Raw genomic sequence first — 24,035 nt, 5'->3', positions numbered from 1 at the left:
ATAAAAACTTACACTTATTACCAGTAGTTACAGATGTAATAAGCTAAAAATTAATGTTATAGATCATTTAAGTCATAAGTAAGAGGGAAGGATCAGGGATTAGCTTTCTCCCACAGTGAAGGAACAAGAAAGATTCCCTAACTGGTTAACTGGTTTTCATGTATTATGGAAAGTTTTTTGTTTTTTTTTTTTTTTTGGGGGGGGGTGGTGTTTATGGTGTGCGTGCTTTTCTTTCAAACTTTAAAAGGTGGTGCCAGGTTAAATATCTGAGGAGTTTCTACAGACTATCTCATGCCTGTAATAATCCACTCATTCTCTGTCCCACGCCTTTTACCATTTATTTGCTGTTCTCCAAAGATTTCAGTTTTAAATTGCTCAATATATTTCCTCAGCTGAAAGTGTCAATACATTTATGTAATGAAAATGCCAATATGTGTGTATATATCTGGAATTAGCATAGAGATGATGAAGGCAGTTCAGTGCTGATCGATAATCATATTTGACTTGGGTTTTTTACTTCGCTTTCCTCAACCATCCTGTACTTTGATATTTATTACCACCCACTGAGATTTTGGCTTTGACTAAATAGGAGATGCTTGAGGAAATTCACAGTCTAGCAATTGAATTCAAGTGGCATTGGACTCAGACTGACAACGCAGAATTAGGTCTTGTAGAGTGAATGGAATCCGAGCGAACGGGAGCTGTGCCCTTAATAAAAATGCCGCTTACAGCCTTAAACACAACAGAACAAATGTCACCAAACCATGGTCCCAGCTATAGAAACTTTATGTTTCAACTGTTGGGTTGGAGTCCTCCTTCAAATGTGATAGCAATTTGACCAAAAGGTTTATTTTTGACATGTGTGGCTTTAGAAGGTCTGAGGTGGTCACAACCCAGGGTTTGGAAGGAGGGCACAGCTCGTTGGCAAAGCTGCTGTACCAGGTGGGGGTGGGGGGAGGGATTCCACAGCAGAGCCAGCCCTACCTCTGTGCACTCCTTGCAAAGGACTCAGAGGATAGGCCCAGAAACTTCCACTCTTTCCAGAGTTGCTAATGAAATATATGCACTGCTTTACTTCTTAGTAACTGAATAAAGTGGATTTTTCCAGGATGGGTGCCCTGAGCCCTCATTATAATGCATAATAATAACCCAGATGGGCCATCTTTCATCTTGATGGGTTGGCAGGGGTGCTGCCTGGGCTGTTAATCCACAGAGGAAAGAAAAGACCCCCGGACTCCCACAGTCAATGGGACGATGACAGGCTCTGGGGTTTTCAGGTAGGGTGGGAAGTGGCTCCTGGACCGTGAACGGATCCACAAGCAGCCAGAAACAAGTGTCCTGGAAATGGCTGGCAAGACAAACTCTGGGTGCCCCGCCTGCTGTGATGGCCAACACACAAAGCATGCAGTGGGAAGACAAATGACAAAGGGGATGTGTAGGAGCAGAGGTGGCCTTGTCAGAGGCTCCAGAATTGCTCATTACTTTTTCTTTCTTTTTTTTTTTTTTAAAGATTTATTTATTTATTTATACAAGCACTGGGTGCAGTCAGAAGCGCGGGAGGGTGAGAGAATTCACCAGAGCCAGAGCAGGGAGCAGAACAGGCAGAGGGACCGAAATACACTGCTGAGGGGAGCAGCGGGAGGCAGGAGAGGTCTGCGCGCCATGTGGGACCCTCACCCTGTGGCCGGGGATCAAACTGGCACTGAAGAGGCTGCGGGCAGCTTCGTAGCCCAGCGCTTAACCACTGCGCCACCAGGGGAGGCCCTACTTTTTCTTTCTTTTGAATTTTCTCATAACCCCAATGAAAGGTAACTTCTATTTCATTATTTGCATGTAACAGGTGTTTGCCCAGTGCCTTGCCCTCTTTGTAATGTTTCCACTGAAGTTGCCGACAGAGCACAGGGTGAGAGGATGGACTAGGCTCGCCTGTCTGGCAAGGGGGGAACACCCCAACTGCCAGCAAATCCAGGCCCAGCGCATGAGCTCCCCAAGGACACTTTCTTTTCAGTGGCGGCTGCAATCAGACATACATGCTTCAGTTTCCAGCGAACTGCTCAGGGAGACATCCATGAACTGGCAGGTCTGGGGAGTCCTGGAGCTCCATCACCTGCCCCCGCGTCTGGCCCTGAGTGGCCCTGCTGTCTGCCCCATCTGTACTGATGGCTCGGGCTGTGGAGGCTGCAGGAAAACACCCCGCCTTTCCGCTCCCTCCACCTCCGCCAGCCCTGTGGCACAGGCATTCTCTAGCACTGCCATCCTCATGTTTTCTGTGTGTGAGTGTGTGTGCGTGCATGCATGCACACGTGCCCACTCATGCCTGTGCTCGTGTATCCTGGAAGTGCAGAAGCCCATTCCTCCCCCCATCTTACCTGCAGGAGCCAGGCATCCACAGCAAGGCCTCCATAAAGACTGGAGGGCAGCTCTTCTCAGCTGTCCTGTGCTCCTGGGCACCAAGGCTGGTAGCCCCTGTCGCAACCAACAGGCTGAAGCTGACTCCACACATTTTTCCTTCCCTGGGTGTTTGAGGTAAAACTATAGCAAACGAGCGAGTCGACAGCTTGATGCCTCACTGAGGTATGTAAGTGAAAGGCGGCGATACTGCTCATCCAGGGATAAATTACATGAAATGTCCTTATTTTCTTGCCACTGTGCTTTGCCTGAGTGAAGGTGTGGTTTTATTTTTTCTGGTTCTGAGCCGCTCCTGCCCGTCTCTGACCTATGGACCCCTCCTTACACCGCTGCCTTCTCCTGCTCTCTCTGGCCACCTGAGCATCCAGCCCCTTTTACCCTGCTGGTCCCAGGCCTGCCATTCCCTGAGCTTGAGACAGTGCTGCCCCTGACTCCAGACCCATCTTCTGGTTGGGCAGTCCTTCTAGCTCTCCTCCTGGCCACGTGTGGTCCCACTGCCCTGTCAATCCCTGGGACGCCTGTGGGCCCCCCTCTGTGAGAATGCTCTTTGAGCTGCCAGGCCAGATATGAGGTGGCACAGACCTGGGGAGGTGACCCAGGAAGCCCTGGGCACCTGGGAGACAGTGAGAGAGCAGGTACTAGGCACTCTCTGTACCCAGTGCAGGTACACACACGTTTGTAAGCCCCAAGGAGTGGGAGGTAAACTAAAATGCACTGGAAACCTCTGATATGTCAATAAGCTAAGTGCTCTTGCTGTTCTTCTCTCATGGATGAGATTCAGAGGGGTTAAGTGACTTACCTGAGGTCACACTGCTTGTAAGTGGCATCTCCAGGATTCACACCTATGGTTTCCTAAGAGGAAGAATGCTTCAAGGTGGGTCTGGAAGGACAGATGGAAAATGGACAAGCGTAGAGCAGGGCCTGGGTGGTGGTGGAGAGAGGTGACGGGATTTGGATTTAGTGCAAACGTTGGTAAAGGGTGTGCTGCACTTGCAGATAAGAACAGGGATGAAAGGAAGTTTCCTGCCTGAGAGACAGTTTCCTTCTCCAGGACAGCTCTCTCATCCCTTACTCCTCCCCTCTCACACACGCATGTGCATACCCATATGCAAGCACATGCATGCATATACACACAGGCTTGGCAGGGAGTCCTGGGACCATGTGCAAGAGAAATGCTAGAAGCTGCTGAACATTTTCTGTCTGTGCTGGCCTGTCTTAGACCTTAGGTAGCTCAGGCAGGCGTGATTGACTTCCTGTGCAGGTTTTTACTATCTCCTGAGGTAGTTTGGGAGAGAGAAATGCTGAAGAGCTGTCCAGGGAGCCCTGGCCTTAGCGCCCTGAGTCTGTCTTTTGGCTCTGACAGGAATACTGTGGGCAGGTGGTGGCCTGGACAGCAGCTTCAGTGGACCTTCAGGGTCACACCCTGGACCAGGCAATGGGGTCGGAGCCTGGCGGTGCTCCCAGCTACCCCAAGCTCTTGAAAAGCCCCATCTCAAGAGGACTAGGAAGACGGAGGCCGAATAAGCCTTGCTTCCAGCTGTCTCTCGGGCAGCTACACATTTTTGTTGAGTTATCTGAGTGAATTATTTTATTCCTTTTTTATGTCCTGAGCAAACCCACATCATCATTTTATTAATGAATTTGCAATTACTGTATAATGATTTCCAGTTTCGTGTGGTCCGTGATATGGGGACGCTTAATCAAATATCTGCATGATGGACCTTTAAGTTCTCTGGGGCCAGAAGCTTTTCCTATCAATTAAGCTTCAAAGAAATGAGTTTTAGGCTCGTCTGCAACTGTATTTTTATGTTTCTTTTATGGCTCCCTTGCCTTCTCCCGGTGTCTTTAGAGATACCAGGAAATGTGGTGCAGGGCTGAGGTATTTATTAGCAGTGAGCAGAGAACAGGTTTATAATGGTCATTACAAAATATTAAAGTGCTTGCTTTGAAGTAGGATAATTTATATTTCCATTACAGTCACTTCACAGGCGCCCCCCATTGCCACCAGGGAGAGGGACATTTGTCCTGGACCCTGTGATTCCCTGTGATCAAGGCCCTGGAGTTGTTTCCTGTGGAAAAACACTGGACTTCCAGAACTTTCCATGGCCTCCATGTCACTCTGCATCCCAGCGGTCTTGGGACCCTGAGCCATTAAAGTACAAAGGGGATTGCCCTGCCTCCCAGGGAGATGCTCCTCCCTTGGTACCAGGTGGGGGCCCACTGGCTCCTGCAGCAAAGGGAGTTGAGGGAGACACAGAGATTGGCCCAGTGCAGGTCTGAGCAAAGGAAGACCCAGGGAGGGGAGCCGAGTTTCCAGGGAGCAGACACTGCTCACACATAACCCAGAACACGAGAGCACGGTGGGGTTGGGGGGCACCCCAGCCCTCCTGTGAGCACATGAGGGAAAATAAAAGGTGAAAGAGGGAGAACAGGAAAGGAGAGAATGGGTGTGACTGAGCGGAGTTCCCTCCTGTCAGTGAGAGAGTGAACCCCAGGGGGCTGAGGCTGGATTGGGACAGGGCCCACTGTTTCCTTCTCCCCCCTCCACACTTATGCAGAGGGATGGGGTGTGAGTACAGGAACATTCCAGGTGGAAGCAGAGAGAAGGCTGGTGAGTGTGGAAAATTTGTGCTCAGCTAACCCAGCGGCTGTTTCGTGGAGTCCAGGGACCAGAAGGAAACTTAGAAGCCATGTGTGTCTGGTGGGAGTGGCTGAGGCTACGTCACTTGTCTGTCCACTTGTTCGCTCCTTCGTTTACCTGACATGTGCCAAATAATGTGTGTGTGTCATGCCAGGCCGTGTCCTGGATGTGGTGCCCGACGGGGTTGAAGATCCCTGGAGCCCATGTGTGGGGGTGGCGCGAGGCTAGAGAGGGGCCAGACCAGTGGAGGAGGGTGCTGCAGACCCAAGGGAGCAGTTTGGCTCTACCCTGAGGGCAGTGGGGAGCCTTCAGAGGCTTCTCCAGCTGCTGTGGGGAGGAGGGTTGGCTGGGCAAGGTGGCAGCCTGGGGAAGTTCAGGGTGGAAGTGGTCCTCCATGCTAACTGGTGGTTTCCCTGAGCCAGTGAAGACACAGTAGGAGCGGGGACCAACTGACACTGTCAGGACACACTTAAAAGGTGGGCCTCGGAAGGACTGATTGGTTGGGAACAGGCGTGATGTCAAGGGCGGTGTCACCTGTGTGGATGGGGAGCCAGGGTCTTGGTGGAGGGGCCATTGGCCCCTTTTCCAGCTCTTATGCTTGCTTTTTGGTGGGGGGGTCCCTAATATTTGGTTGGGATGCGCAAGTTGGAGCCCTCTCGGTAGTGAGTCCAATTTGGGCCATGTTGAGCCCAGGGAGATGTCAGACTAGCTCCAGCCCTTGGTTAAGGGGCTTAAAAGTCTATTGGGGAGCACCCTGAAGGCTCCACCCAGCTTATGAGACCCAATCCCCAAAGAATCTGAACCTCTGAGCACCCAGAAAAGCACCAGGGCAAGAGGGACAGTTAAGTGTGAGGGCCCTGTGGAGACAGGGTGGAAGATGGAACATGGCGGAGAGGCCAGTCCTGGGGCCACATTTGTGTCCTGCGTACTGGGAGCTAGTCCAGAGAGAGGCATTGGCTCCAACACGTCTTCACTGGGGCCTCCAAGAGCAACATGTGGCGCAGGCATACAAGGCCAGGGAAAGGCCTAAGGTGCCCCACCCCCAGGCAATTAGCAGCTTTCAGAGTACCTACCCATGGTGGGCTGGGCGGGGACAATGAGGCAGAAGGGTAAGCCAGGTCCGGCTGGCAACTCTGCTCAGTGGACACTCCTCACACCCTGCCCGGAGCAGACAGGGGCATCCAGCCCAGCCTCTCCCTCAACCGAGCTCACCTGCCAACTAGACATCTCCCCTAGGTGACCCGGGACAGACAGCCAGAGAACAAGTCTCACACTCCTACACAGCCCGTGCTGCATGAAACATCCCAGCACTGGCTGTCCAGTGCCCTCCCTGCATGTACTAATCACCTGGACACCCTCATCAAGGGCCGCACGAGTCCACGGGTGTTGTCCACAAACACCTTCACTGTTTTCAGTACTTACTCTCAGAACACTCCCCTACAGGATGCTCGCTGTGTGTCATTCAAAGTCTAAGCTGAGCTAGCCACCCTTGGAAAGGCCCTTTTCCAGCTCTTAGGCTTGCTTTTTGGTGGAGCGTGGGGGCGGGGTGGGGCATGATCCTTCCTACCTGCTCAGCTGCTCCTTAAGGTGCAGCCTGAAACTGGGAGACACGGGCCGGGAGAAGCTCCTGAGACCTGGGCAGCACCTAAAATGTCATTATCGCTGCCCAGTTTCAAGCCTGCAGATGACTCATTTTATATTTACACTGAGCCCCACACCATTTTCTCTGATCCATTAGCTCTTCTCAGTCATCGTGAAACTATAATCATGGCGCTGCTCAGGCAGATACGATCGGATGAGTGGACCCAGATCCACTCCTGGAAGACGTGGTGGGCTCCCATTCAGTACTAATGCGCCCCAATTAAGCAAGCAGAGCCCAGCCACCACCAGTTTTACTCATCTTCTCTTAGGAACTAGGTAAAGTGTGCACACAAATTAGACAGGATTCTTTCCAGCCCTCTTCTCAGGTCAGAAATGCAGCTTTGGCTCTCTTGTTTGGGGTGCAGGGACAGAAGCCCCCACATAAATGCCATCTTGATTTCCCTGAATGGTTTGCCTGACAATTCTGAGCAGCATACCCATCTGGGTGTGCCCACCTCAGCCTCCACTCAGCCCTGAAGGCCTGTAGCCCCAACCCAGCCCCAGGGTTGGCCTGCCCACCTGCAGGAGGGACAGACACAGCCAGCCATGCTGCCAGTCCTTTCATGTCCCGGGCCTGGCCTTCTAGAGAGCAGAGCCTGGGCCTCATCACCTCTCTGCCCTGAGCCTGCCTGTCTGGGTCTCGGCATGCTCACACCCCAAGTGCCATGGGCTCTCTGCGCGTGTCTGCAAGTGAACAGGATGGGACCTGAGGACGGCACAAGGCTGGCTGTGTTTCTTTCCCACCCACCTCACCCCTACCCCATCTCCTCCCCCCGCTGGACAGCCCCCCTTCGTGGGGAGGATGCCAGTGTGTTTTTGGAGCTGCCACGTATGTGTGTGGGGACTAGGGGGGCTGCCGCAGAGGTTCCGATCCGGAGCCCTTGCCCTGTGCCTCTGTGGCCTGTGTTCTACCTGAGATCTAGAGTTAGGGTAGTTCACGTGCTCCTGAATTCACAGAGCAGGAGTGAGCTGTGGGGTTGCCGTCTCTGCCAAGCCAGCCATTCAGAGGTTAATAAATAATCTCCCACTCTGGAGAGAAACGAGACAGTGGTTTCACTGTCTGCACCCTCCATGTAAGTTAACCTGAAAGCGACATCACTTGGTATCAATTAATTCACCCCAATTGCCAAGCATCCTCTGTGGGTTTGGTGAGGGCAGTAACTGGTTGAGGGACACACACCCTTCCTGACCTGATGCTCCACCTTTGGGCTCATCATGCCCATCTGCTTGGTGGGCACCACTCATCAGATAGGGAGGCAGAGACACGGATTGTCACAGACAAGGGAGGGTAGCTGGCTGGGGACAGCTTTCCAGAAGAGGAGGCTTCTGCTGTGCCCAGAAGGGCAGGCCAGGCCTCTGCCAGGAAGGGTGTTTCAGAGGAGACTGTGATCTGGGGGGAGGCTGGTGAACCTGTGAGCCATCCATCAAGGATGTTCCACGTGGGTGTTTCAGGGTCTTGCTCCAGGATTGGTGTGGACAGTGACCTGTGTGGGTGTCTTCTTAGCTCCTGGACAGGCTCAGATATCTCTCAGCAGTTGAGGTGGAGGTGAGGCCAGGAGTCTCTGGGGCAATGATGTCCCCAATCCCTGGGTTCTTCCATTCCTACTCCCAAGGCTACTCAGCAAACCTGCCTCCTCTGGCCTCCTCCCCAGAGAGCCAGGCCTGAATACCTGAGAAACAGTGCTGCGGGGGGCTTGGAGAACTCTGTGCCTGGCTAAAGGGAAGGGAATTTTTCCTTCTACATAAAAAAAAAAAAATTTACCAAATTTTTAACCACGTTTTTCAAAGTCCAACTCAAAAGAAGACAGAGGAACCCTGCCCGAGGTTGTGACACATGCAGGGTGCACCTCCCCCCCACCCCCACCCCCCACAGGGACACATGTGGGGCACCTACCCCAACATCTGGTGCAAAGAACCAGACCCCACTTGTCCTCCCCCAGGTGCTCTGTTCGTGCACATCTCCTTGGGTGGCCCCTGGAGGGTCTCTGTCTTCTGTGCGCCCGACCCATTCAAAGCCTCTGAATCTACTTTCACGCCAGACAAGGCAACAGGGAGGCTGTGGCCCTGGCTCCTCACACTGCTGGCCTCTGGGTTCTGGACCCCGAGCCATGACCGCCTGCCTGATAACCGACTCAGACACCTTCTGCCTGCGGCCGACGTGCACCTCTGTAGCAGCCTGCTTTTGGACAAGCTGCCCATCGTACAGCCCTCAGAATAGGGGCGTAGGTGCAGCTGCTGAGGAAAGCTGTTCTTTCTCCTCCGGCAGCACAGGCTCCACCCAGCATGCGCCCCTCTCCCACCCCAGGGCTGCTGTTCTCCTTCAGAGTTGTGTGGAGTTTTGCTTTGTTTTGACCTGGGATTCACTGTCAATAGTACAAGTTAGAGTGGTTAAGAGAAATCTTCCAACCTCAGGAAATTTCTGAGTCATCTCAGGTTTAAAAACCCATTCCGGTCATTCTCCAAAATGCCATTTCCTACCAAACCCACGTAAAGGCACAAATCCCCGGTTCAGAGCAGGCCCTGTTTTCTGAGACAACTCTGAAGCCCTTCTCTTCTGATCCTGTTCCTTCTGAAGTAAATGTCCCCACGAGTCCAGCAAAGCTTCTACTGTGAAAATGTGGAACACGTTAACATCGGGGGGCTCTTTCCCAGAGACCCTAGGTCAGTGTCGTTGGTTTGCAGTCCATGCACCACTTGTCCCAGCAGGAAGACACTCAGCCTATAAAGCCCAGTGGCTCTGTGTCTCGGCTCAGAGGCTGAAGATTACAGCGTCTACGCAAATAACCCTCAGAAACACTGAAGAGAGAAATACCCCAGATGATGCCAGGCGTATGCGCTACCAACTCCTCATCCTGCCTTGCCCCAGAGGGCTCGCCCAGCCCAGGGTGTCCTGGGAAAACAGAGACAGGAAAGAGCAGAGTTCTGGAGAGAGAGATGCTGCTGCCGCAGCAGCACTGATGGTGTCTTAGCGGGACCTCTGTTCACTGCAGTGGGGAGTACACGGAGGTGGAGCCTCTTCCTCCCCAGCGGTGCCAGCTACCTTCCTCGTGTCCAGGGGCGCTCTCCAGGGCCAAGGGCACAGCTCTGTGCTCTCCACCTCCCCAGCCTGGCCTTTGCAAGGTGCACTCGTGCACAGGTATGCATGCTGTACCCACAGAGCCACGCATGCAGGCTTGGGTGCACATTCACATCACCCCTACAGGCACTCAGATGCACCCCACGCTGTTCCCCTGTCCTTTCAAAACCTCAGCACCTAGAAGATGGAGACAAATGAGGCCACCAGCTCACACCCACTGAATGGCTGCCATCGAGTAAACAGAAAATATCAAGTGTTGACAAGGACGCTGAGAAATTGGAGCCCTTGTGCTCTGTTGATGGGAATGTCAAGTGATACCGTTGCGGTGGGAAAAGCACAGCTGTTCCTCAAAGGAGAACTAACATAGGATCCAGCAATCTCACTTCTGGGTGTGTGCCCAAAAAAGGGTCTCCAAGAGACATAGGTACACTCATATTGAGAGCAGCATATTTATATATGCTTATGATTTATGTCTGCTTATAGCATGTTTATGATAGCTAAGCCATGGAAGCAACCTGTGTCCATCAACCAATGAAGAATAAACAAAACGATACCAGGAATATTACTCAGCCTTAAAAAGAAAGGAAATTCTGACAACTGCTACAATGTGGATGAATCTTGAGAACAGAAATTTTACTAAGTGAAATAGCCAGACACCAAAAGACAAATTGCTTGAATCCACCTTTGTGAGATATCTAAACCAGTTAACTAGTTAAAATCACATAGAAAGTACAGTGGTAGTTGCCAGGAACTTCGGGATGGGGGGCAGGGGCAGTGAGATGTTGAATGGTGTTTTAAAAGAAATAATTCCTATTTAATGATCTAAATAGATTTATTTAATGATAGATTTATTTATTTATGCATATAAGAACAGGGTTACAGGCCAGTGGTGTGGGGGGGTGGGGGAGGTAAGAGGATTCACCAGAGACAGAGTGGATTCACCAGAGACAGAGGATTCACCAGAGACAGAACAGAACAGGCAGACTGACGAAATACACTGCTGAGGGGAGCAGCGGGCGAGTCAGGAGAGGTCTGCTAAGCCATGTGGGTATCTCCCTGGCCAGGGATTGAACTTGTGCTGCAGAGGCTGCGGTTAGCTTCATAGGTTGTGTCTTAACACCTTGCACCACCAGGGAGGCCTTACTTGGCTTTGTTAAGGGACTTCTGAACTGGGTAGCATCCCGACTAGATACTGCCAGGCTCGCGCCACCTGGAGGGATTTCTAGACAGAAAGAGGTGGGCAAGGTTATCAACAGAAGAAAAGATTACTGCAGGTCAAACCACCTCCCTCCGGGGAGGCAGGGGTCTGCCTTGCAGGCAACCTCACTGACATTGGGGGCAGGACGGGGGAATACCTTGGATGTAACATTGTCCTGGATTCTAGACTCAAAACTGTAACAGACCATTCACATCAGTGACCATCCACTGGGACAGGTGAAAACCTGTCCGAGGTGCCAGCCTTGTGGGAGTTGGCTGTGCAGGACTGTGCTACAGATGGTGTGGCCCCCCAGGTCCCTGGTCCTACCTGTTAAGTGCCCCCAGAGCCCCCACGAAATTCTAAAACGTCTCCTAGGGGCTCCCCAGCAGAGCCCCTCTGCCTGTGCCATGAGTCCCCATGTGAATGAAGGCACTGCTTTGCCTGAGCTCCAGACTTGCTCTCCAGCCAGCAGCCCCCTTCCCTGCCACTCCCAGAGCCAGTGACCACCTCAGGTCCCCTCTGCTCAGTGGTCACTCAAAGCCCACTACAGCTCAGAGCAGCGACGTTTCTGGAAGGCACTGACACCTGAGGAGCTGGATGATTGCACCCCCATGGCTGGGCCCCTCCCTTTGGTTGTGTGTTGGGGGTATGCCTTGGCCCAGGAAGTCTTAGGAACAAAATCAGAGGCATTACAGAGATGGGGGTGGTGCTCACTGTCTCGCCCCTCAGCCTCCACATCTCCCCACCCCATGACCACTCCCCCACCATCCGCCCTGACACCACTGTGAGAGGTGAGATTAGCATGGGCAGGGGGCTGAAGCATAGAAGCCCCTCTATGAGAAGCCAGTGCCTACCTGCAGAGAAAACTGGTGACTTATAAGGGAAAGCATTGGGTGTGGGTTTCTTGCTAACACAGGAGTGAGAAATAAAGTCCTTAATGCCAGGAGGGCATTAGCATTTATTCAAGTTTTCAAACATTACTCTTTCATTCTGGGGCCACCTGATGGACGTGCCAGTCAACCATAAAAAGTGTATGTGGATCCTTCTCCCAGGAATCCAACCAATTTTGCTTTCTCTAATAGGAATGGAAGAGAGGATTGTAAATGTCAAGCTGCAGATTGTATAGCAACATCAATTGAAGCAGGCATTCCTGAGCAAATGTACCATTTATCTAACAAAGGTCCGGGTGGCTTATTAATTTGAATGACCTGATGCTGGGGTGAAACTTGGGATGAGGTTTTGTCAAGAACTCAGGTGCAAGTGGAGGCAGATTTCCACTGACAGCAGAGCTGGAGGGCTGGAGGGGCCGGATCGGCTTCAGTGCAGCCCTGGGGCCAGAGGCCCGCTCTCTGCCTAGAGTGTGGGTTGGGTTCCAGAAGGGCTGAAGGCCATGTGGAGCCTTAGATGTGCAGATTCTGTTTGTGGGCCCTAGAGCTTCAACCCAGAAGATTCAAAACCAGCTGAGATGGCCAATATGACACTCTAGGGGAAGGTGCAGAGGGCACTGGCCAAGCATGGTTGGCCAGCCCGATGTGAGACCCCCTCCTTGGGGGCCTTGGGAGATTGAGGGGCTGCTCAAGTGTGGTGGACCCGTCGCAGGTTCTGGGGTTGGGACTGCGAGGAGGGGGCTCAGGTAGAGCTCTGAGTGCCAGAGAGGGAGGGAGGCAGCTGGCGCCCCTCTATGGGCATAGGTGTGCGGTCCACTGCAGGCCCGTGGCCAATTCTCTATGGATGAAGATGCTCAAGCAGGAGATGGCAGGAAATGGCAGGAGATGACAAGCTCCTTGAGGCTCAGGCGGCCAAGGAGCCAGAGTGTGTGTGGGGTGGACTGAAGTTGTTCTTTGGAGCTGAGCGATGGCAGAAAAGCCAGATTGGAAGAAAGGGCTTCAGGAAGGAGGCACCTGGGAGCAATGGCTGCAGCCAGTGGCTACAGATTAGGCCAAAGTCCAAACACCTCCCCAGGATGACTCAGTGCAGGTGACAGTGATGCTTCTACTCAGAAGGCACAGGCTCCGGGCCCCATCAGCAGGGGATCACCAGATAACTTAGAGTTTACATTTGTTTGGGCTTTGTGATGAGACTGTATCCTGTGTGCTTAACTCTCTCCTGGAGTTTTCAGAATTTCTTGGCCTGGTCAACACCATCCGTAAAACTCGATCGTGTTAGTGCAAATGTATCCAGAAGATAAACCCATTGGTTTTGGCATTTATTGTTAATTGAATTTCCCCAGAAATAGCAGCAGAAAGATTGTTAATGTTCATGAATTTACATCAAGCTAAACATCTGTTCCTCTTAAGCTAAACTCCAGTAAAGTTTCGGCGGCTCATAAATTAGATCTGGGAGTAAAATGCTTCTTGCTCTTTGCACAGCTTAGCGGTTTCAAAATAGACCTCAGGATGACACATCGTAACTGAGGCCCGTGGAACTGAGGCCACGTTCAGCTGTGCTATCGGTGCCAGGCAATTAAGTCATGTTTTGCTTTGGTGGTAAAGATCGCGGTTTTGTCAGGCAGCAGTGCCGTTACTTATCAGGCCTTCAGGGACAATGTGGCGTCCAGCTGCTAATGTTTGGGGGAGTTAAAGTGGGAGAAGCCTGGCCATGAGCAAACCCAACAGCAGGGAGAGTCTATGGGCACATCCAGTCTTGTCCCCGGCCCCTCCAGCTCCCAGTGGGTATCTCAAGGTCTGAGTCCAGGGCCTGGGTCACCCTGCCAGGGCAGGAAGGGCTAAGTCCCTTGGGTGCGGCTTAGGAGCTGCCGGCTTTGAAGTGCTGGCCTGTGTTTGGCCGGGGAAGGGAGCCTCGCACCCCCATCTCAGGTGTAAGTAACCCACCGGCCCCCCTCCCGAACCCACCCCCAGGTCGGCACATCCTTCCTATCACCCTGCCCCTTGCCCACAGATTAGGCCACAGATTAGGCCACAGATTAGGCCACAGATTAGACCTGCCCTTTGCCCACAGATTAGGTGGGTGTCCTGGCCACCCACATACAACAGGACTACTTCTGCTGATGGCAGAGGAGCTTCTCGTGATGTTGAACACTGTATTCTGCAGTCCCCTCTCCAGTAAATTTGGGGTTTGTAGGGGACTCCTGATGTGCAGGGCTACCCCAACGAGGGACGTTCCAGTGCCTGGGGGCCATCAGGGCCTGGAGTCTTCATGGTGACCGTGGGCTTGCCCCATCCACATCATCCATCTGCCTGTATAAAGCTATCCCGAGAGCAGGGGTCCCCAGGGTCAGCTTTGTGCTCACTTATCAGTACGGTCCTGGTGTGGGATCAACCTCCCCCAAGACTATGTCATGGCTGAATGCACCCTCAGGCCTCTGCCTGGACAACTGTTCCGTCATCGGCCCCTGCCTCTCTTCTCTGCAGGCAGCGTGCTGTACAGTACTGACCGGCAGTGACGGAACAGGAGGCAGAACCCCACCCCTCCAGAGGTGAATGAAAGGAGCCCCTTCTGTGCGTGTTGGTGTTTGGGGCACACCCCCTCGTCTCATCCACCCCCAACCTGGCCATGCCAGATTTCACCTTACAGAGCAGGTGTTACAGGTTTGAGGGTGGCAAGCGCCTCAGCGAGCAGTGCCACGCTCTGGAGCCACCCACTGCACCCACAGCACCATTCCCTCCCCAGGAGCCAGTGATGGGTGACAGGGGCCCCCAGCCCCTCCGCAGTTCTGGGCCTGTGGTCAGGGAACTTGGGTCGCAGCCGCTCCCCAAGCCCTCCTCCCACCCTCTCCATGGAGAATTCCGTCGTCGGCCAGTCCACATTTAGTGAGCACCTTTACCTTCACCTGTGATGGCGCTCCCAGTACTGGGCATCAAGGGTACCCATGGGGGGGCTAATAAGGTCCGGGGGGAAGAAAGTCTCCCTAATGGAGGGATGTGCAAGATGAGGGTGACTGTGGAAGGAGGCAGAGAGACCAGAGGAGCAGGAGCCTGTGAGTCAGAAGGCTGGTGGGAGTGAGCCGAGGGAGGGACCAGGACAAGGCAGGGACGGACAGGAGAAGGGGCCGCCAGAACGCTAGGCATACAGGTCACACAGCAAAGCCTTGTCCTTCCTTTTCTTTACCTCACTGGGACTATCCTGTGCTGGGAACTGGGTCCTGACATGAATTGAGGGGCTCTGGGAAGTGAACTTTAAATCCTTTCTCCCAGGAGCCACTGTGCTTATATGAGCGCACTTAAAAGAGGACTTGGCCTAACCGCGGCCCCATCGCTGGCCTGGATGCTGAGCTCTTCTGGTGACCTGAAGGCTCCTGGGAAGTTGTGTGAACCAGCGAAAAGGCAGGCTGACAAAGGCGGATCTGCTCCCGTGCAGATGGCCACGTGAGAGGCCAGAGGCTAGCGCCTGAGCTGGGGCAAGTCCAGCAAAGACTTGCCCCTTGCAGGCCTTGGTTTCCTGGTGCAGAGCTTCCTAGCAGGGCCAGTGAAGGTGACACTTTGCCAAGTCCCAGTTTTAATTTTTCATTCTCGACCCCCCCTGGTTTCACTGGAGGCTCAGGCAAGAGCTGCGCCGAGGTGGGGCAGAGGGTACCTGTGACTGCCAGACCTGGTCTGTAGCTCCAGACTCCCCACTCAGCTGCTGGTTTTAAACATTCATCTTATAAAAGAGGTCCATGTCCATTGAAGAACTCTTGGAAAGAGTTTCTTTCTGTGAAGAAAGAAATTAAATCACCATAATCTCCCTCATCTACTGCATGGGACCCCTAAGGCCTGGTTCACCCAACCCTATTCCTGATCACGCTCCTCAAGTGCCCCTCAAGTTGGGCAAGAGACTGAATACCCAAATCCTGGGTCTTTTCATCTTCACTGGGGTCACTGCAGCCCACCCACCCAGCAAGTCCACACAGGGACTTGAAGAAGTGGGGTGTGGCCGGAGGAACCATTCAGCAGTGCTGGTCTGCAAAGCATGTGCCTGACAAGCACTAGGCACTTACTGCTTCCTCCATCTGGAATGTTCTTCATTCAGATCTCCAGGAGGCTTGGATTACATTTTGTCTAGTTCACTGTTGAAGCATCACCAGATCTAAACTAGTATCCCCCAGTTTCATCACACTCTGTGCCTGCCCCTGTTTAAGGCGCACCTGAGTCCCAGGAAAGGAGAGACCATGTCACTCGGGACCAGGACAGAGCCCAGTCTTTGGAGGGAAATCCCCAGGAGGGGGAATAGCCGAGGCCTGGGGACCCCAGCACTTCTCCCAAGTGCCCCCAGGGAAGCTGATCCCAATGATGGTGAGGATGGCAGGGGCCCCCCGGATGGCAGGCCTGCTCCCCAGCCGGGCCACTGTGGTCCAGCCTGGAGCAATCAAGCTCCATGAGCAATTGACCCAAGAATGATGGGGCTTCCAGAGGGAGATCTGGAGAGTAGGACATGTGTGTGTGACCCTGAAGTGTGTGCCTTGAACAAGGCTCACCAGGAGCTGCCTGTTTGGGGCCCAGGGGCTGCCTCATGTGTGGGCAGCACCAACATCACCCATGCTGCACAGCTTTCTACCCACACCCGTGGAAGGATATTTATTTTTGCTTGTTTTTATTGCAGTGACATCGTTTACAACACTAGAAATGTTGCATATAGTTAGGCGCACACCTCCTCAGATGTGTGTCACCACACCCGCCAAGGCGCCCAGAGTCCTCCACCCTAGTCTATTGCCCCCTCCTGCTTTTGCTGTCCACCCTCCCCCTTTAGAAAAATATTTGTTTCCTCTGTGTCTTAGAGGTTGCCAGGAAAAGAGAAATGTGTGTCTTCACCCAAAAAAAGGGTTTTGGGGGTGTTTGTGGTGACCTTGGTTAGACTGAAGTCTTTTGATAAGGATAGAAGAATTCCAGGGAAGAGGGACTTCCTCTTCCTCCGCCAGGAAGCCTGCCCTCCCTGCTTACCCACTGCTGAGACGAGGATCTAGGGGTGAGCAGCACATCTGGAGGAGACCCCAAGAAGTATAAGTGAAAAAAAGTATAGGGAAGTGAGACCAGGGAGGGAACAAGCTAATACAGGTGGGTTGCCACTAATGGGCAGCTGGGGCTCAGTCCTTCTGGGGACCCCAGAGGGACTGTGTGGAGCACTCCTCAAAATTGGTCCACTGAGGTGTGAGGGAACAAGGTACTCTTCCACTAATGCCCAGCCCTCATAGGTGGAAGGCTACTCTGGGGGAGCATTAATGCCACTCCCCAGGAAATTTCCCATATGAGCACCCAGCATACTCAGGAAGCCAGAAAATGCCCGCAGGCTGAAGATGTAAGCACCGGGACCAGTGGTGCCGGATGGTTGACCCAGGCCTCCCACCCCCTCTGGGGCTGACTGAGGAACCTGGACAGGGTGTTAGTGCTTTTCTACAACTCCTCCCAAGACTGTGTGCTCCCCGCAGGCAGGGCCTGGGCTGGACTGCGGGCCTCCAGCTGCGTGAATGGATTGGAGAGCAGGGTTGAGAAGCAAGCAGTGACTCCAGGGCGTACTCTCCTGAAGAAGGCAGGGAGCTAGGAGTGGCCTGGACCAGACTTGCCAGGTCCTGGGGTCACAGGGATTCATCACAGGCTGCCATGTCTTCCTGATACCACCACCAACAGCATCCGTCACCAGGCTGGAGGCAGCACCGGGCAGGAAAGGCCCTCCCTCCCCAGCTCTTTCTGCCTCCACTTCCTGCCTTAGAAGTGCAGGGCCTTCCTGGTGGCACAAGGAGTTAAGACACAATCTATGAAGCTGTCAGCAGCCACTGCAGCACGAGTTCGATCCCTGGCCAGAGAGCTACCCACATGGTGCAGCAGACCTCTCCTGACTTGTCCGCTGCTCCCCTCAGCAGTGTATTTCAGTCAGTCTGCCTGTTCTGCTCCCCATTCTGTCTCTGGTGAATACTCTCACCCCGCTGGCCTATACCCCAGCTCTTGTATACATAAATAAATAAATCTTTAAAAAAAAAAAAAAATGCGGGCACTCCTAGCCCCATTCCACCATAGAGGGTGGTAACATAAAAGGAAATGTGAGACGACTTTGCAAAGTCTAAGTGGCTAGCCAGGCCCGAAGCTTCCCCAGAGAAGTGGACTTTATGCCCAAGGTGAGCAGGGTTGGGCTCATTTCACTCTGTCACCTCGCTGATGCCCAGCATCTGACTTACGTGGCCACTGTATTGGTACTTGCTGGATAAACAAATTTCCTCCCTCCCTTCCCAGTGCATGGGCATCCCTGGGTGCCTCTCAGGGAGAGAGGCCTGTGTCCGGGTCAGTCTGACACTGGCAAACATCCCGACAGGCTTTGGAAAGGTCCAGGCACCTTCCTGCCAGGCTGGTGCCCTCCATGCCTGGCCAGCCCCGGCACTGGCCTCGGACATCCCACAGCTCACGTGCGTGGGGTTTTTCCTGCTCCCAGGCCAGGCCTGCTTTGGCAGATAAAATATTGATCAGCCCGCTGAGGAGCCCAGAGTGTGATCCTATTTTCATGTCAGAAGTTGGTAATGAACTACATTTATCAAGACGGTGCTCCATGAGAAAGGTCAGCCGCAGATCTGGCTAAGTTGTTATGACACCTCATTAATCTAGCTCCCTCTGTAATTGTCCCTCTTTGGAGATTCTAATGTTCTCCCATCCCAGCCACACTCCCTCCACGCCGAGGGAGATGATTATAGCAGGAGCACAGGCACATCCGCATTTAATTTTTTGAGCAGAGAGATAGGAAGCAGGTAGCAGTCTCTGGAATTAAATGTCCATCAAAGGAACACTTTCTATTGCAAAACAAAGGGAAGAAGGGAGACACCGTGAATATTCATTCCATCAGCCAGATGCCCCGCAAGACCTTGCCTCAAAGGGACGTCTTCACTCTGTGGCAAGCGAAGCTTCCAATCCCACTGTGGGTGGGTGGGGACTCTACAGAGTCAAGTGGAAGGGGGTGTTACAATGTGGGCAGGTGAGAGAAACGCTGGAGAGCGGGAAGCTCAGACTCTGAGCTGGAGGCCTGGATCCTGGATACAGGAGGTGCTTGGAGGCAGGCGAGGGGAGGCCGGAGAGGGGACATCTGCCCCAGGAAGGGAGGGGCCCAGCTCTGCCTACCCCTCTACCCTGCACCCCAGCCATTCCTGCACTGAGCTGGAGGGCCCTGTGGCTGCGCCCTTTCGCGCCTGCATTTCCCTGGCCTCACTCTCTGTGACTTATCCATCCACTGCTGGCATCTAGCCGTCCCATTGCACTGCACACCCCTCTTGGCCAGGACTTGCCTTGTTGCAGGTGCCCGGCACCTGCATTCCTTCCTGATCAGGAGGTGGGTGCGAGGCTGTTGCCAGGGTAGAGAAGCAGGAGGCCTGTGCCCTCACAGTGAACTGTAGGGATGTGGTAACAGGGCCAGAGCTGGGGGTTGGCTGCAGCCCACCCATATGTCCCCTCCACGGTGTCCCTGGCCTGCCAGCATGGGAGGTACTGTCTGGCTTCAGACTTCTGGCCCGGAACAGCTGGCAGCTCTGAGATCCATGCCCCACCAAGGTCCTGGAGGAAGGTTGGGAAGGTTGGGTGGGTGCAGTGATACTGAGGCGCCTCTGCCCCTCTGCCCCAGCCCTGCTGTGTTGTGTTCCCGGGAGCCAGCTGTCCACTGGCATTTCTGGATTGAGCCTCCTAGTGACCCATGTGCTATGTCCACCGCCTTGTGGCATCTGGGCACAAATACCTGCCCCAGGAGAGCCTGTCAGACCCCGCAACGACTCCCCTCACCATCACCCCACAGCTTCCATCTCCTCCCTGCATCCCAGCTCCTGTCCTTTTGCCAGGACCCGTTTCATCTTGTTGGGACTGAGTGTGGGGAGAAGAGAGGCAAGATTTGGACAAAGCTAATCTTCTCCTTTCCTAAAACTAACCCTTATCTAGACTCAGAAATAAGAAGCCCCCAGAGGCAGCCTCATCTTCCCCTAGGCTGGACCTGCTTGGGGTGAGACTAGGCACTATTTTCAACACTGTGCAGATGTACCGACTTGAGAATCGGGTTTCCCGGCTGGTGGCCCTACGTGCTCCCGGGAAGCACATCCCACAGGCCAACGAGAAGGCAAGCACGTTTGGGGGATGGAGAGCCAGTCTTGCGAGAGCCTGGAGACTCCCAGAGAGCAAATAGATTTGATTATATTGAACACAGCAATTGATTTTTTTCTAAGTAAACATGCAGGAGGAAATGGTCGCGGCATCTGTTTCTGACGAGAATCAATTGACCCCAAATTGAAAGAAAATCTGGAAACAAAAACAACCACAAGAGAAAGTGGCGAGGCTGTCCAGGCTCATCTGGTGAGGGAGGGCGGGAAACAGACATCCCCACCCAGTAGCCTCTTCAGCAAATATGGTTCCAATCATGAAAAATGGGCACATAGCCGTCATTCCTTGAGCCTTTACTCGGTGCCAAGCCAGTCCCAAGCCCCTCTGTGCACAGCTTATTTAACCCCGGAGCAGCCCTGTTCTCCCCACTTCTCAGACAAAAGCACTGAGGCCTGATCCCAGGTCACACATTCAGGCAGCAGCAGAGCTGGGACTCAAACCCAGTGGACTCTGGGACCTGTGCTCTCTGGTGCTGCTTTCTGGTGAGTCTGCAACCCTGAGCTATTGCCTGGTGCCTGAACTGGCCCTGAAACTAAGAGGAAGAGCCCCAGGCCTGGACAGTTCATTCCAGCAGCCTTTCAGCCTTCAACCTGGAGTGGAGCCATGTCCATTCCAGCCAAGCCAGTGCAAGAAGCACCCCACCCCCAGGGAGCCAGAGAGGTTGCTGGGGGGCCCAGCCTGCCTGCTCACAGCCCGCAGCCTCAGCCAACAGACTGAGTCCTATATGTGACACAAGATAAACTGTGTCACATCATAGTGCATCACAGGCCTCATTTGCCACCACACCATGCAGTTCCGCTGCTGCTCGGCAGGCTGGCTGTGAGAAGGGCCTGGGCAGAAAGCGCCGAGTGCCTCGGGCTTCATTTCCGAAGGCTGCCCCTTGTTGTTTGGCCCTGGACTTGTGTACATGTTTGTTTTGAAGTAATTCAGCCCTGGGAGTGTACCTAATTAACTTAAGCAGGGCTTATTAGTCCTGTTAACTACAACTCCTTCATCTATGGGGCCAAGTATGCAAAAGCCACCTTTAAGGTAGGATTAAGGCAAAGAGGAGCTGTTACAAATGGGATGGGGCTGCTCTCCTAAAGGTGCTTCAGGGCTGCGCTGTGAATTCCATCCCATCTGGCAGTCAGCCCAGTGCCAACATGTAGTAGGTTCTCTAAATATTTACGAGGTGGAGGCCTGGGTAGACACAGGAAACAGACGTCCCCACAGACAGGCCCCATCTGCTTGCCCCTTGGGCTGCACAGGGTAAATGCCCAAGGGTGCTGAGTGTGATGGGTGAACAAACCGATGGAGGGACCATTCTCTTAAGACCAAGGGGTACATGTCACTGCAGTAACCCCTTCTTCTCTTCCAGGTGACCCGTGCACCATGGCCGACTACGCCCGCCTGAAAAAGGTCCTTCTGGCGCTCCAGGCCCGCCTGCAGCCACTCCAGGAAGGTGATGGCGTGCAAGACCCTGCCTCCCGGAAGCGCCTGCTGGTGGAATCTCTGTTTAAGGACTTGGATGCTGACGGTGATGGCCTCCTTGGCAGCTCTGAGCTGGCTCAGGTGAGTACACATCCCAGGAAAAGAAAATTGTAAGGGAATGCAGCATCCCACTGAGCAGGAGGTGAGGACAACCCGGGACAGCTACAGGAGGAAGACCCCCATCCTGCAGGAGAGGCCGCCCTCCTGGAGCAGAGGGCCAGTGTACCCCGCCTCTGAGATACCCCCACCAGCCACCCCAGCCCGCATGTGCACACAAGCTTGAAGCACTCAGCTTTAGAGGGGCAGTTCTCTGCTCTTCATTAGGAAGTAATGCTTCTCTTCCTAGAGGCCCTCACTCGCAGCAGGATGGGTAAAAGGAGAAAAGTAGGGTTTGGAGCTGTGACCTAGGCATCCCAAGTCCTCCGTCCTGCGATGCCCCCATTTGGTAGGATCCTAGCATAACTACCCAAACTCCAGCCTGGTTGCTAACAAGAATCCTGCATCCAACCCGAGCAGCCCTCTCCTTTTGGGAAGACGCCTGGGTTGGGCCCTGTTTGCCTCCCTCCCCAAACATAGCACCGTGTCCCTTTTTCCAGCTGTGAAGTGGAGCCAAGGCACCTAGTGTCTACAGCAGAAAGGAGCGAAGGAGGAACCGCCTGGGCCACCAGCCATGCCAGTGAGGCCCATAGGCTCTGGGGCCAGAAAGGCAGGCCAGGTGGCCCGGAAGGGCCTGCACTCCTCTAAGGGTCTGGAGCACCCCCAGGCAAAGATATGCAAGGGGAGACAGCAGCCCCTAAACCAAGTAGAGTGGTGAGATGGGGGCATCTCGTCTCAGGAGAGCACAGTGTCCCCCACAGATAGACAAGGCAGTGACCTTATCACCGTGGTGGCCAGGTTACTAGGAAGGGTTGGACTGAGGAGGGCCCTGGTGTTTACTAAACATCCACCTTGTGCTTAGTGGTAAGCAGGGCCCTTTACCTGTGATGGAACAACACAGAAGAGATCCTTGCTAGGTGGCATGTAGCTGGGAACACAGACTTCTTGGTCACACTGCCTGGATTCGAGTCTCACCTCCAGCACTTACTAGCTAGTGGGTCTTGGGCCAGCCTCACCTCTGTGACACGGTCTCCTATTGGTGACCCACAAGGTGCGTTCTCAATAGATGACTATGGTCGACATCATTATCCTCATCTTTATTATAGTGATTGTGGTGATTTTATCTTAAAACCTTTCCAGCATTCTCTGCTGTGCAGTTGGTACTATAATCGCTAATTCACAGGCATTTTTAGAGGAGGAAATCAAGTTGCCTGAGGAGTGTTCACAGCAGAGGGGGTGGTGGAACTGAGGGGAGGCCCCGGTGGGCTGACATGTGTGTGTCTGCTCTCCTCACGGCACAGAATGCCTCCCACGAGAAGGCTCCCCAGCCTGTGGCAATAGCAACCACCCACAAAACCTGAGCATGGAGTAGTCACCCAGAGGGCCTCTCCTCTGGCTGGGCAGTGCCAGCCCCCAGTGTGCTTGCTGGGAGCCACAAACATGAGGGGGCAGCACCCTGCTCTGCTCACTCATAGCAGGGCGACCTGCTGCCCTCAGCTTCCTGCCGTGCCAGCCTGCACGACCCCACCTCCAGTGCTCAGCCCCCAGCTAGAGCTAAACCTCCAAAGGGACAGGACCAGGGACCCATGGAGGACCAGAGTCACTCTGGGAAAAGCCCTGCCCTACCACTTATTCCCTGCAGGAAGGCCACCTGGCGACTCCCCACAGTACAGGGTGCACGCGGGGAGTGCTGATGGCGGGAGGCCGAGCTTGCCCAGACAGAGGCAGCTGTGGCTCTTGGCACCCCAGGCCCACGGGGTTGCTGGGTAAACAGAGCAGAGCCTTCCTGGGCACATGGCTGTAACCTGGCAGACGTGCCCCGAGGCACCTGAAGCCATTAACAAGCGTGGTAATTGGACTATGATTTCCTCTTTAAAATTTAATGTACTTAAAATCCATTTCATAAATCTGCCAAGCACAGCCCAGCTAAAGTGGGCCTTTCTTTGACACTGAATCAAAGACGTCGAGGAAAAAATTGTCGGCCCTATGAAAAGTTAATCAATTTCCAATGCAGATATAGACAAAGGGAAATTTCCATCCTGGGAAGATTGATTTCCAGCGTTATGGTTGATCTCCCTTTTATCGACCACTCTCACTTGCTGGGTGAAGGGTCATTTTTTTTTTAACATTATAACATTAAATTGCCTTTAATATAGCAGGCCAAGTTGAGACTGTTAAATAAAGAAAAACTGCTTCTGTTCCTCTCCCCCCCCCAAAAAAAAAAAAATAAGTAAAATCATTTCCTTCTGAGCATTTTCTTTATAGACTCTAATGCCAGACACACCAACCACTGACTCCAGCTGAGTGAGGTGCCTGGAATTTTTACTTTTTATCAACTTGCAGCCTAGGCTACATCATAGAGGGGTTCACACATGGCCCCCAGGCCAGAATCCCAAGGGCAGATATATTTGTCCCTGGTAGGACAGGGCAGGCAGAGACCGAGGGTCAGGC

The 24,035-nt window shown here is 53.5% G+C and overlaps 1 protein-coding gene across 1 annotated transcript in view; it reads left to right on the top strand.

Annotated features, from left to right (window-relative positions):
- Positions 1-24,035, top strand: part of FSTL4 (follistatin like 4) — a gene marked incomplete at its 3' end in the record, with an annotated part of 381,026 nt that overhangs the window by 229,981 nt on the left and 127,010 nt on the right. The window contains exon 4 of the mRNA XM_084252509.1: positions 21,376-21,569. Within this exon, the coding sequence (XP_084108635.1) occupies positions 21,376-21,569 (194 nt within the window). The remainder of the gene's footprint in view (positions 1-21,375; positions 21,570-24,035) is intronic.

Source organism: Talpa europaea (genome assembly GCF_964194135.1).
Source record: "Talpa europaea genome assembly, chromosome: 13".
NCBI lineage: Eukaryota > Metazoa > Chordata > Mammalia > Eulipotyphla > Talpidae > Talpa > Talpa europaea.
Note: the sequence above shows the minus strand (reverse complement) of the source record. Positions and strands in the feature narration are given on the sequence as shown.